General features: G+C 46.3%; 1 protein-coding gene across 3 annotated transcripts in view; it reads right to left on the bottom strand.

The window, feature by feature from the left end:
* Positions 1 to 3,551: 3,551 nt before the first annotated feature.
* Positions 3,552 to 13,235, bottom strand: part of LOC129818466 (zinc finger protein 618-like) — a 40,941-nt gene continuing 31,257 nt past the window's right edge. Inside the window, exons 10-15 of one of the 3 annotated variants that reach the window (XM_055874382.1) lie at positions 12,817 to 12,894; positions 12,351 to 12,395; positions 11,803 to 11,886; positions 11,523 to 11,600; positions 10,723 to 10,893; positions 3,552 to 10,556 (exon numbers count right to left, since the gene is read on the bottom strand). In XM_055874382.1, coding sequence (XP_055730357.1) covers positions 8,905 to 10,556; positions 10,723 to 10,893; positions 11,523 to 11,600; positions 11,803 to 11,886; positions 12,351 to 12,395; positions 12,817 to 12,894 — 2,108 coding nt within the window. In that variant the 3' untranslated portion in view covers positions 3,552 to 8,904. The remainder of the gene's footprint in view (positions 10,557 to 10,722; positions 10,894 to 11,522; positions 11,601 to 11,802; positions 11,887 to 12,350; positions 12,396 to 12,816; positions 12,895 to 13,235) is intronic. The other 2 variants (XM_055874384.1, XM_055874385.1) reach the window with 2 other exon arrangements.

Below are 13,235 nucleotides of genomic sequence, written 5' to 3'. Positions count from 1 at the left end.
AGACAAATCGCTCTGAGTGGGTTTCCGTCATCTTTCAGTTTTGCTGTCTTATAATATTAATGTTTGAATTCTTTGAAGCAGACTTGTGTTATGACACAGGGGCTCAAACATGGGTTCAAGTCAGATTTATCAAGACTTGAAAGGCAATTCCCCATTACAACCTCACTTTCATTATCTTCAGCCAATACCAATGTGTACATATATGAAAACGATGCATTTCAAAGTTTTGTAGAAGAAAATATAAATTTCTACCCGATGACAAAAAGTTTACATTTTAAAAACAGTGAATTTCAAAAACACAGATTAGCGGTGACGTGGGGAACAGGAAAATGACAGGAATCCTGTATAGCTCAACAAAAAAGTTAAAACATGCTTGTGCATTTTCATTAGTGTGTGTCAAACTTGACTGACAGCAACTCACAATTACCCTAGATCTTTTCTACATAGAAAGACACCCTACAAGCCAAGTGGCTCAATTCCATAATACATTTGCTTAAAATGGACCATTTCATATGCAGCACAACCTCCAGTGACACGGGAAGGGTAGGAAATTAGGTAACTTTCAAATGAAATGTTGATGAAGATTGGGGATATGATCTGTGCAGCTTTGGCCACAGAGACCTCAATTACGCTCGCTCTCCTTCCTTGTCATCTCTATCTTGACATTCTCATTGGTTGTCAGACATCATGCAGGGAAGTATCCCGAGTCCCCAAATTATGACTATGAATAAAAATGTAGAGATCACAGCTATATTTAGACATTTCAACCTTGACCTCACTTCAAACACTGACCACGGTCATCAGCCTCAAGCCAAGTCCACTTCATCATCCTTTCACACCTTCCGCTCACCTCCTTACTATGAAATATTAACACCGGCATACTGTATTTTGGAGGGTGGGTTGGATGGAGGAAAGTAGCACCTGTGTATTTCATCACTGGACAGCGATAGACCTGTGTGCTTCCTCTCTAGACAGTAGCTATTAGTGTTGGTAGATACACCTGCATAATGTGTCTATTAGAGGCAGTGTCTATTGCAAACATGACAGTGTTACCTGAATGCGGTGTCCTTATAGGACAAGACTGCGTGACACACTGCATCTATCATTTTTCGTAGAAGGACTGAGTAACCCAAGAGTATAAAGCCTGTATGTGTCTTCAGAAAGGACATTGACAATCTTTCTGCCTTACTGTATCGTCTGCAAAAATCTAGTTGGATCCAGGCCACGGTGTGTGTGTGTTTCTGTGTGCGTGTTGGAGTGCTGGGAGGGAGATGCAGGCAGGCAAGCAGGCAGGAAGGTACATTGGGTGCCTGTGAGGTCGGGGGGGATAGGTGGAGTGTTAACAGGGGAGACACCTGACAGCAGTGGGGTGTATGCGCCCTGGCACTTCTGTACATTCATGTCACCGCGGATAAAGTCAGCACCTGTGAAGAAGAACTACAGCATTGCTGCCACGGTCAGGGACAGGAGGAGTTCTATATATTTTGGTTCTTGTGTCCTCCTCGGTCTCCCTGCGCTCACTGAACAGACAGCTAGGGACAGGTGGGCACCGGTGGAGATGCCAGCACCCTTGTCATTGTCAGGCACATGGTATGAGATGCATGTACAGAGCACAAGTTGAAGCTGTGGTTCTCTCTCGGCTTGGGTAACAGTCAAGAAGTCCACTTGGGATGTGACATGGAGTGAGTCAAAGTGCCTCTCCTCCGACTGGAGAGGCAGGATCTGGCTAACACTATTAGAAAATGACAATGGGGCAAACGCTAGTGTTAGTAAGTTAGCGCAGATTATACTATTGAGGCAAAGCCATGGTGGAGAGTGAGTGTGAAGGGCTAGTAGTGTTGTGTATTGTAGAAGACATGGCATAATGCCCAGAGAGAGTCATCAGATTAAACCAGTGTGTGGGCTGCTTACTTAATTAGACTTTGCACGGTAGCGGGTGCAATAATAAATCAGTTCTCATTCATCAAACTACTACTGGCTGAAAAAGAAAGTAATCTTACATTTAACTAGAGGTTAACACAGGAGTGCCTATACCCGTCACACTTCCCTCATCCTGGCTATCGGCTTTCACTCCTGTCTCCATGTATATGGAATATAAAATAAAACACACACACGCTGGACAGGGGCTGCAAAACAAAGCCAAAACAACTATGATTGGATGGCCCTCTGCTCTTGGCAGCAGTTTACCTGTTCAATAAATCTGCCTCCCGCTTCCAGTCCTGACATCATGTCTGAGGGGGATCCATGAGCCTTTTCCTGCCCCATAACACACAGCACAGCAAAGCCAAAGGTTACCTGGAGTTGGGCTATCTATCAACGTGTTCCCAGTTCACCCCTGAAGAATGGCTTGAGCTAAGTCGAGCTAAAGCCTGGTACTGCCACCTGCTGGCACAGGGAGTAAACAGGGGAACCCCTCAATCCCAGAGTCCTGGAAAACTAACCCCTGCCTGCCAATGTAATGAAGCACTAGTCCGGTTAAATTAGTTATAAAGCTACAGGTTATAGAGGTGCTAAAATGAATGTGAAAGCACATTGTATGTGCACAACATACAGGTAACTGCCAAAATAAAAGTTAACACTTGAATGAGGGATACATAAGTATATTGAAAGCTGCAGTTTCCACACAGGTGTGGTTGCTGAGTTAATTAAGTGATTAAAACAATTGAACACTTATGGGAGATTCTGGAGCGGCACCCAAGACAGAGCATTCCACCACTATCAACAGAAAAACACAAAATTATTGAACTTCTCGTGGAAGAATGGTGTTCCTTTATTTTGGCAGTTACCTGTATTTGGATACTACCCCCTAGAAAGAGCCAATCTGCAACAACTTCTCTAACTAGCACATAATGGGACATAATTGTCTGAGTGGTGGGTAGTTTTTTTCTCTCCACCCCTTTTCTTTCTAAATGACTTAAAATGAGTTTCCCCAACACTTGTGCTTTAAGCAAACATCCAACTGTGGTTAAACGGTGTGGAAAAACTCACCTTCAGCAGTGGGGCGGGGAGGTAGAAGGGGAGACAAAGATGGGCGCATGTGCTGTGAATTAGCTTTCGCGGGTAGGCTTGTGGTGGAAGTAACCTTGGAAACCAGCGCGGGTGTTTCCGCATGGCTGCAGTCTGCAGTGCCTCAGGGGCTCAGTGACCCGGGTGCGAAGGGAGGAAGAAAGACAGCAGGCCGAGACACACACTCCCCCTCTCACCAGTGGCCCCCGGGGAACCCTCGCACGCACCTCCAACCAACCAGCCTCTCTGTAAGGCCACGCTCTCTTTCTCCTTGCATGTGAGTCTCTCACTCTGCCTTTATGTAAGGCCTATTCGCCCCCTCAGTCTCTCACTCAGCCACTGTGTAAGGCCTTGCTCTCCCTCTCCATGTGGGAGCCCTCTCTATGCCACTGAAAAGCAGCCACCAGTCTCTCATCATGTTCATATCTGAATGGAGGGGCTAACTAACTTGGTCTATATGTTAAGAGCCCTTTCTGTCTTACACACACACACTCCACTCAATGCATGGACACTGCACATAAGAGCACAGCCAGAGGCTGATGATGTTCATTTCAGCCAGTTTATTCACACAGCACATACTACAGTGGGTAATGTATTTCAGAACATTGTACAGCGCTGTCACGTCTGACAAAAGACTCTTGATCCTATCAGTAGTATAAAAATAGTGTCACTACAAAAGTATAAATTAAGCCTACCGATAAGACAACTCAAATCCACAAAAACGGAACAAAAGTTTTTGCCAAAGCGTAATAAAATGACAAATTATGGATCAAAATAAGAAACTTGAAATATATTTTTTTGCAGCCCAGCAGAGTATAAAAAGAACAAAGAATGACAAGTCTCCATAAAATAACACAACATAGACTATTCTCAATTCCAATTGAGCATTCAAAATTCTGAACATGAGGGAAAGACTATTCGTGTTAGCCATTATGTATTTACAGTTAACATTTGCATCTTCTTTCAACACACCCAATGGAAAAAGATTGCGACCTGTGTTTCTGTGAAGCCATAGGTTAGCAGCAATTTTTTAATTCTTTTAAGTTTGAATTTAACTCTATAACAGTATTTAGCTTGAGTTGTGTTTATCAAAACCTTTGAAATGCTAGTTTATAAAAAGAGGTATGGTGTTATCAACGGTGCTCCCCATTTCTGCAACACTTGCTCCCTCTAGTGGAATAAAACAGCAGTTCTCTTGTATTTACATACTGCCACCCCTGAAAGGAGTACGACAAAGTTGCCCCTAGACTGAGCTAGTCAGTTTTGTGCCTTTGCCCCTAATGTTTAAAGCAAGGATTTGGGGAGGTTAAGCAGATCTTAGATCTGTGCCTAGGAGCAACTTCTAACCCCCTGAAACTGTTCCGTCTTAGAAGAAACACACTGGCTTATATGATAGAATAGATCAGTACTCTAATATTAATTACATGCATATCTTGTAATAATTCTAATCTTACCAAAGAAAGCGTATGAGGCAATCGTAGTAGTAGTATTCGAGATACCGACATCAACGACTGACTGCATGTTCAGGATCATTTTTTGCTTGAAATCCTAATTTAAGATCTACAGGTAAAATCCCTTCACTACGGTTGCAAAAAAAAAAGACCACAAACTAAAACATCAATTTCAGTTCCATTATCTATATGCTACACTTACTATTTGATCATATTGGACAGATCCAAAAAGCATGTCGGACAGACCAGAGCCTTTACTGCATGTCCTTCAGTCATAGAACTTGAGGTAAAAAAGCACACCATTGCTTTGGACAGAGGAAAGTTAAGTCTGAACTATCTATACTGAATGGGAAGGTTATAAAGATGTACCTTGGTGTGTGACACTCACTTCCAATATACACTGCTCAAAAAAATAAAGGGAACACTAAAATAACACATCCTAGATCTGAATGAATGAAATATTCTTATTAAATACTTTCTTTACATAGTTGAATGTGCTGACAACAAAATCACACAAAAATTATCAATGAAAATCAAATTTATCAACCCATGGAGGTCTGGATTTGGAGTCACACTCAAAATTAAAGTGGAAAACCACACTACAGGCTGATCCAACTTTGATGTCATGTCCTTAAAACAAGTCAAAATGAGGCTCAGTAGTGTGTGTGGCCTCCACGTGCCTGTATGACCTCCCTACAACGCCTGGGCATGCTCTTGATGAGGTGGCGGATGGTCTCCTGAGGGATCTCCTCCCAGACCTGGACTAAAGCATCCGCCAACTCCTGGACAGTCTGTGGTGCAACGTGGCATTGGTGGATGGAGCGAGACATGATGTCCCAGATGAGCACAATTGGATTCAGGTCTGGGGAACGGGCGGGCCAGTCCATAGCATCAATGCCTTCCTCTTGCAGGAACTGCTGACACACTCCAGCCACATGAGGTCTAGCATTGTCTTGCATTAGGAGGAACCCAGGGCCAACCGCACCAGCATATGGTCTCACAAGGGGTCTGAGGATCTCATCACGGTACCTAATGGCAGTCAGGCTACCTCTGGCGAGCACATGGAGGGCTGTGCGGCCCCCCCCAAAGAAATACCACCCTACACCATGACTGACCCACCGCCAAACCGGTCATGCTGGAGGATATTGCAGGCAGCAGAACGTTCTCCACGGCGTCTCCAGACTCTGTCACATGTGCTCAGTGTGAACCTGCTTTCATCTGTGAAGAGCACAGGGCGCCAGTGGCAAATTTGCCAATCTTGGTGTTCTCTGGCAAATGCCAAACGTCCTGCACGGTGTTGGGCTGTAAGCACAACCCCCACCTGTGGACATCGGGCCCTCATACCACCCTCATGGAGTCTGTTTCTGACCATTTGAGCAGACACATGCACATTTGTGGCCTGCTGGAGGTCATTTTGCAGGGCTCTGGCAGTGCTCCTCCTGCTCCTCCTTGCACAAAGGCTGAGGTAGCGGTCCTGCTGCTGGGTTGTTGCCCTCCTACGGCCTCCTCCACGTCTCCTGATGTACTGGCCCGTCTCCTGGTAGCGCCTCCATGCTCTGGACACTACACTGACAGACACAGCAAACCTTCTTGCCACAGCTCGCATTGATGTGCCATCCTGGATGAGCTGCACTACCTGAGCCACTTGTGTGGGTTGTAGACTCCGTCTCATGCTACCACTAGAGTGAAAGCACCGCCAGCATTCAAAAGTGACCAAAACATCAGCCAGGAAGCATAGGAACTGAGAAGTGATCTGTGGTCACCACCTGCAGAACCACTCCTTTATTGGGGGTGTCTTGCTAATTGCCTATAATTTCCACCTGTTGTCTATCCCATTTGCACAACAGCATGTGAAATTGATTGTCAATCAGTGTTGCTTCCTAAGTGGAAAGTTTGATTTCACAGAAGTGTGATTGACTTGGAGTTACATTGTGTTGTTTAAGTGTTCCCTTTATTTTTTTGAGCAGTGTAGTATTGGTCAAGCCATTTGAGATGTTATGCACATTGCAACTAATTTGTGCAAGTTTGTACAAAGGCAACAACGATTTCACACACAACTCCTATATTAGAAAGTGTCTCTGAACGGAGGACAGACAAAATTCAAGTGCAGGGAAGGATGAACATACATTGCCAAAACATTTAATCCTTCAATCGAAATCATAAACAAATCCAGTGCATTAATTAAAAGCATGAAACCATAACAGCCACACCAGTAAGTTTCTTTGGACTATTTGCTTTTGGATAAATTAACACATGGGTCTATCTTTGATGTAAAAAGTACAAACAACAAATGAAGTCTAAGAAAGACTAATAAATATGAGAAACTGACATAGTACATAAAGACACATGCTTGGTGTAGCGGAAGACGGTCTAAAAACAACATGGCAAAGGACAATTGAGGACCAGACTGAAAGACACCACAATGAAAAAGTAGAAAGACTCCACATTGAAAAAGTAGAAAGATGCCACTAACAAGCCTGGGGCAATCAGGCCTACGAGCTCCCAAACATACCCACCCCAACTGTCAAGTCATTCAGTAGTCACTCAGTGGAGTCTAATCGCAACATTGTCCAGAACGAATCTGAAGCCAGGCCATACACAACCACCGAAGGCCACGCCTTAAGCTGACCATACATCATACGATTATAAACTGAGATTTTGCCACAATTGGGATTCACTACAATCGCAGGTAAATCGTGATGTTGTAAACTCCAACCAAGATGTCGTAGGTCGCATAATGTGATTGGGTGAAATAAGTGCGATTGTGGGTTTTACACTGTCCCGATCCGCAGTCTAGGTCCCAATTATTTTTCTGCTCAAAACTTTCAGTCGTATCTTGCGTAGTGAGGGGGGTGCTACGATGTGACTTGCAACTTGTCCTCCGTTGCTCAGCTACAGCCACATAGTAGGAGGTGGCCATGACACATCTGGAAATAGCAGGACAGGGAGGGGTCTAGACATGTCGCAATGTGAGCAAACTGGTGTAATGTGAGCACACCTGTCGCAGACATCAGGGTGACAAGATTATGCAGACAATTTGCATAATGTGAGTGCTCCAACGACGTAAAGATTTGTATCGTTGTCTAATGTATGCCTAGCTTAGTCCTTCAAGTAGTTAAAGTCAGACAACTTTAAGCCATGGATGAAACTGTGAAAAGAAGGCAATTTGATCATGTGAAGGCATGATGTTGACTATGACGTCTAAGGTCAGAAGTAACCTCGCCTGGTAACACAGTGCAATAAAGTGGGACTTGAAAAGTGTGTGGTTAAAATCGAGGAGAGAAGTCCTGTGGTCCCGTGTAGCTCGGTTGGTAGAGCATGGCACTTGCAATGCCAGGACTGGGGGTTCGAGTCCCACAGGGGACCAGTATGAACAAAAATATATACAAATGTATGCACCCAGTACTGTAAGTCGCTGTGGATAAGAATGTCTGCTAAATTAATTATATGTTGATGTAGAGCGAGTGAGCCGCTACAGCTGTATTACATGGGACATTGAAAAATATCCAAATAAAATGTTATCACATTGACCATATTACTTTTGGGAAAACCAGTTGATTCGGAGTTCGGGCATATAACTTTGATATGTGAAAACCATTTATAAGATGCATACTTTCAGATTTTCTGAACTTACTTCCTTGTTTAAATTAGTTGCGCTGCTCATGCTTTGAAGTCCACTATGTAGGGAGGAGGATTTAAATGGTTAGATGGTGATGGAAAGAGACCAGTCAATTAAAACCAGTGCTTATTTCATCCACTGTTCGACAGAAGCAGAGCCGGCTGGTGGACGAGACTAGGCTAGAAGTGAATCAGCGAAAGAGAGAGATCTTTAAGGCTCAACGAATAATAGAGGTTACTAGCTAGCACCATATGCAACACCCTTACAATCCTTGACATTTATCCTAGGAATTTTAAGCAAATTCAACTGCTGATAATTCTTGGTTGTTGCATTTGGCACTAACCAGATCAGCATCTTGAGAAGATCCCCCTATTCCTCACCTTCTTGAACAGTATCCAACCAGTCCAGGTGTTTGATAAAATAAAACATCCCATGGGGGACTCGAACCTACGCCGCAAGTTGTGACAATTGTCAGGAACTAGACGCTCTACACTGAACTAGCTAGTTACTAACTTGCCGGTGGACTTCTGGTAAGGACGCTTTCATGAAAATGTGCTGGATCACGTCCAACTATGTCAATGATTTGAATTGTCCGATACAGAATCTTTTTCAGGACTTAATGATGTGCTCAGCATCATAGCTAATTGTGTCAGGTTGGCCTATGAGAAACGCTATCAGCTAGCCATTTTAGACTACAGGTATAAACCTTGGGTCTAAGCAAAAGTTCACGAGTATGGCCCCTCAGGGTTCCCCTATCCCTATGTAGATGGTCTGTAGTCATTGGTGGAGAGGTCATGGTTAGGTCAGCGTTGGTGGTCAGACTAACGTTCAGGCCATGTTGGAGCGCAGGAAGATGAGTTTGTTCATCTCCTCAGTGGTGACCTGCTGTCTCCTCTTCATGGCCAGGCTCTGCTCACACACGCTCACACACTCGCTGCGGATGCCCACGGCAGGCACGGCCAGCAGCCACAGTGCTAGCCGTGCCAGTCTGGGGAAGCGGTCACCCACCGCGGTGCTCCAGTAGTGGAAGAGGTCTGGGGTGGTGCCCTGGAGGAGCGGTTCAGCCAGATACTGGAAAACCTCCTGTCTCACCTGGGTCTGGCTTTCATCTGACGATGCCTCCGATGACACGGCTACTACCCCTCTGGCGTTCACTCCGCTGCCGGGGACGTTCACTCCGCTGCCGGGGACGTTCACTCGAAGCCGTTTGGGTGTTGAGGGTCCATCCACATCCTCACCTCCGGACCCCCCGCCGGTGGCTTGCCCACCATCGTGGGGGTCTGTGGCCATCTCGCAGGCGCGGGCGATGATCTCCTCATGCTGGTAGGCTGGGACGGGACGCAGCTTCAGCTGAGGATCCAGGACCATGGCTACCTGGTGGGCTTTCTCCACCTTAAAGTTCTCCTTCAGGGCTTCCAGGAAGTAGTGGCAGAGCTTGCTGGCGGTCCCCACCTCCCCAGCCTTGGAGGTGAACAGTTTCTCCAGTCGTAGGTACACAGGTAGCACCTGCTGCAGGGTGGGCCTCCTCTGACTGCTGAGCTCCAGGGCGGCAAGGCGTAGAGGGGCCAGCAGGCAGGCCAGCGTCCCCAGCAGGTGTTTGTTGAGGCCCTGCAGCGTGGAAGCTGTGGCCTTACTCCTCCCATATGCCTCACATATCTGCTCAAAGTGGGCATGCACCTGAAGCAGGGCCTCAGCCGTACGGTCCCAACAGGGAGGGGTGGGGCTAGGCCTGGGGGGAGTGGAGGGGTTAGACGTGCCCTCATCCATGGTGGCACTGGTGGAGTCGTCACGTAACGAGAGGCTGGTGGAGGCAGCAATGTCACGGCAGGCAGCCAGCAGCTCAGTCAATTCGTGGAGCCCCCGCGCCTGCAGGCTGCGCTTCCCCAGCACCGCCTGGACCACTACACCCAGCGAGCACCCGGCGCATCGCAGACACACCCTCCCCCGCCCGCCTCCACCCAGCGGCGAGCCCCCCACCCCAGACACCCTCGGCTCAGTCACGTACACCGTGCGGATGTCCGACATAACAAACTCCGACAGCACGTTCTGGGTCCACTGGTGTACCTGCTCGGGTCCCTCCCTCAGGTCTACCTCCTTGACACCTAGAACATAGCGCTTGAGCCTGGACCCCTCCACCTGGTAGGCTGTCAGCACTAGGCAGGCGTCAGGCCCCACTGTCTGGGAGTGGCAGGTGACTGCGATGCCCAGTGAGGTGTTGGAGCCCAGGGCGCAGGTCACCTTCACCTTGATCTGGTTGTACATGCGGGGAAGCTGGCGCAGGGCCAGTGAGCTCATGTTTCCCAGGGCTTCGCGGGTGGAGTAGGCACCGTGGCGGGCGCCCGTGTCCACCAGAGTCTGGGCCAGCTTCAGGAAGTCCTTACTGTTGAGCATGTTGAGCACGCCCAGGTCTGTACACATTACCCTGAGGAGACGCTCGGCCACCTGCTGCCTTTCCTTCTCCGGTAGTCCACCACTGTTTTCTGTGGATAGAGAGAGGCATAGGAGAGAAGCAGTGAGAGAGGAGGAGAGAGTGAAAGAAGAAATAGAAAAATAGATGGAAAATGAGGTAGAGGAGAACGGGTTTGAGTGTGTGTGTTCATTCATAAGCAGCATGACTATAACAGTGATGAATAGTAGCCTACTCACGGTTAGTGTAGTGGTTTCTCTGTGTAGGCTGGGGCTGAGCCTGTATCTGGGCTTGAACTATTTGAGCTTGGGCCTGATGCTGGGGCTGGGGGGACCTCCACAGTTGGTCCTGTGAGGCTGGGCCCGGTGATGTCTTTGGAGACCCCCCTTTGGTGTGGTTCTCATTATCCGCTGGGGGGATAGAGGGTTAGCATTCTGTGATAGAGAAGGTCAACAGCTACTAGCTACAAGTTGGTTAATTGCTAATAATAACATGAGGTTGGCTAAAGGGTTAACTAATTGTTAATGGGCCAGCTAGCAACGAGCTACAATGGATTTAGCTAGAAGCTAATAACCAGAGGGTTGGCTATTGGCTACTAGCTCAAAAGTTAACAGGTAGTTACATAGGGTTAGGAAACAACCACTAGCCTCTAATAGCGGCTACACATTATAAAACAACAGGGGTGAAATGGTTGTAACACAAAGAGCATACTCAATTTAATATGCAAAAAATGAAATAAAAAAATGCAAAAATAAAAGTGTAGATGAAAACATCCCTTCCCGTTTTAGCTTGGAGTGCTGAACAGCAGCTATTTCGGCCACCTAATTTGGCTGAGCTTTGTGCAAAGGAATAAACAATTCCAATAGTTGGAAATACAGTAGACAGTATCTGAAGTATTCAGCCATTACAACAGTACATTTCCACTTCTGCTGAAAGCCCCTCTCCAACCGATTTGACTGATAGTATTACACGTTAGTGTTACACTTGGGGTACAGCCAGGCTGGTGCTGTATCTATCCCTCGAGGTGCAGGTAACTCACCAGCGTGGGACTGCATGTGCTCCAGCAGGTTGTTGTAGAACTGGAACGGGATGCCACAGGCGCCACATGTGTAGGGTTCTAGAAACACAAGGCCCAGAAAAAAGGGTTCCCGTATTGTAACAAGAGCACATCCACTGTGGACCTGCCCAGTCTATCCCCTGAGTGGTCCAAGATCTAGGCCACTGTGACAAGATGTTTCATTTTAACACATATAAAACACATGTTAAACCTACTTAATATCATCTATCTATGCCATTGAAGAGTGATTGAGTCTTCCTACCTAGAGACTTGGTCTCTGCCACTGTCGCCTTGTCTTTGGGGTTTTGGGGGCTGTAGGCCCGGATTGTTGTGAAGCACTTTGTGACTAATGCATTTGCAAAAAGATGTAAATAAATAAACATAATTTGATTGCTTGCTTAATTGAATACCTTTTTCATGACATTTCCCAACTGGCTTGTTGTCAACAGTAACAGGTTATTGCTGAAGGGTGCAGAAGCATTATGGCCAGCTGAAGTAAAGTATAAGTCATCTGCTGCCACGACAACACTAAAAAAAAACAGTTATGCCAACCTAGTCTCTTCCAATTCACCATGGAGTAACCTGCCCAAATCCAAACCTTCACATCAACTACTACAGGGTCACAAACATTGACGAAATGGAGGTGCAAGTGTGACAAGCCCAAATTAACAGGGAGACTGATAAGAAATGACGAGTAAGAAAATATCAGTGGCAGTAGCTGCATCTCATTATGGTCAAAATAAACAACACGGAGAGGGTGAAATGGTCACATTTGTGTTTTCAGGCAGGCAGCGAGAGAGGTGGACTCACTCTGTGATGCAGGGAACGAACCGGCCACCAGGGGGCTTGGAGTACCTGAGGGAGAGCGTGAGAAAGTGACATCACAGACACTGTATGGATTTTTTTGATAGGATTTCCTACTTGTCACCAATTTCAGAGTGTGCACTTGTTCTCCTCCCCTTGTGGAGTTAAAAGCATTCAATTGATGTATGCATTGGCTAGAGAATGTTACCCCATATTTCTAAGCCAATCAATTATTTTTTTATCCACAAGGGGGAGAAAATTAGTGTGTACTTCAGGGAGAGGGGTAGAGAATCAGGCCTCAATTTGAATGTGGTTATATGCTTGGACACTAAACCAACACTCACACTCCTGTCTGATTCACTCTCCATCTACCGCAGTGTTCTACCCAGGTCTCAGTAAGAACACATCTGTGCAGAAAGACATTCATAAAACACATAGGCACACAGCTTATGAGAAGTGCCTCAGTGCTTACCGCTTGAGTTCTGGGAACTGTTGGTGTCCACCAGGCTGGACTGGGTTTTGCGCTCCATTTTCCGACTAAAGGAACTGTCTGTGAAAGATAAACAATCTTTGAACTGACAAGGAAAAAGGAAAACCATGGCGCGCTCCCGAAACGTTTCCTACCTGGTGCGTAGAACCAGTTAGTCCACATACACAAAGGTGCAGTAGGTGCAGACCTACTGTATTTTTGGAGTAACTGACAACACATGGGTGAAAAGCAGGTGGATACAGATCATACAATAGTAGGGGATATTGAAGCAATAGATGATTTCCGAAGCCTACACAATACTAATCCATAGCGAAACGACCACTATACTCTGTGCATTGAATTCATGTCCTTGGTATGATTCACTCCGTTTTCTTCACATTTTTTTTTAAATAAAATTAATA

The sequence above is a fragment of the Salvelinus fontinalis genome, chromosome 21 (assembly GCF_029448725.1).
Source record: "Salvelinus fontinalis isolate EN_2023a chromosome 21, ASM2944872v1, whole genome shotgun sequence".
NCBI classification, from domain to species: Eukaryota; Metazoa; Chordata; class Actinopteri; order Salmoniformes; family Salmonidae; genus Salvelinus; species Salvelinus fontinalis.
The sequence above is the reverse complement of the archived record's forward strand: the minus strand, read 5'-3'. Positions and strand labels throughout refer to the sequence as shown.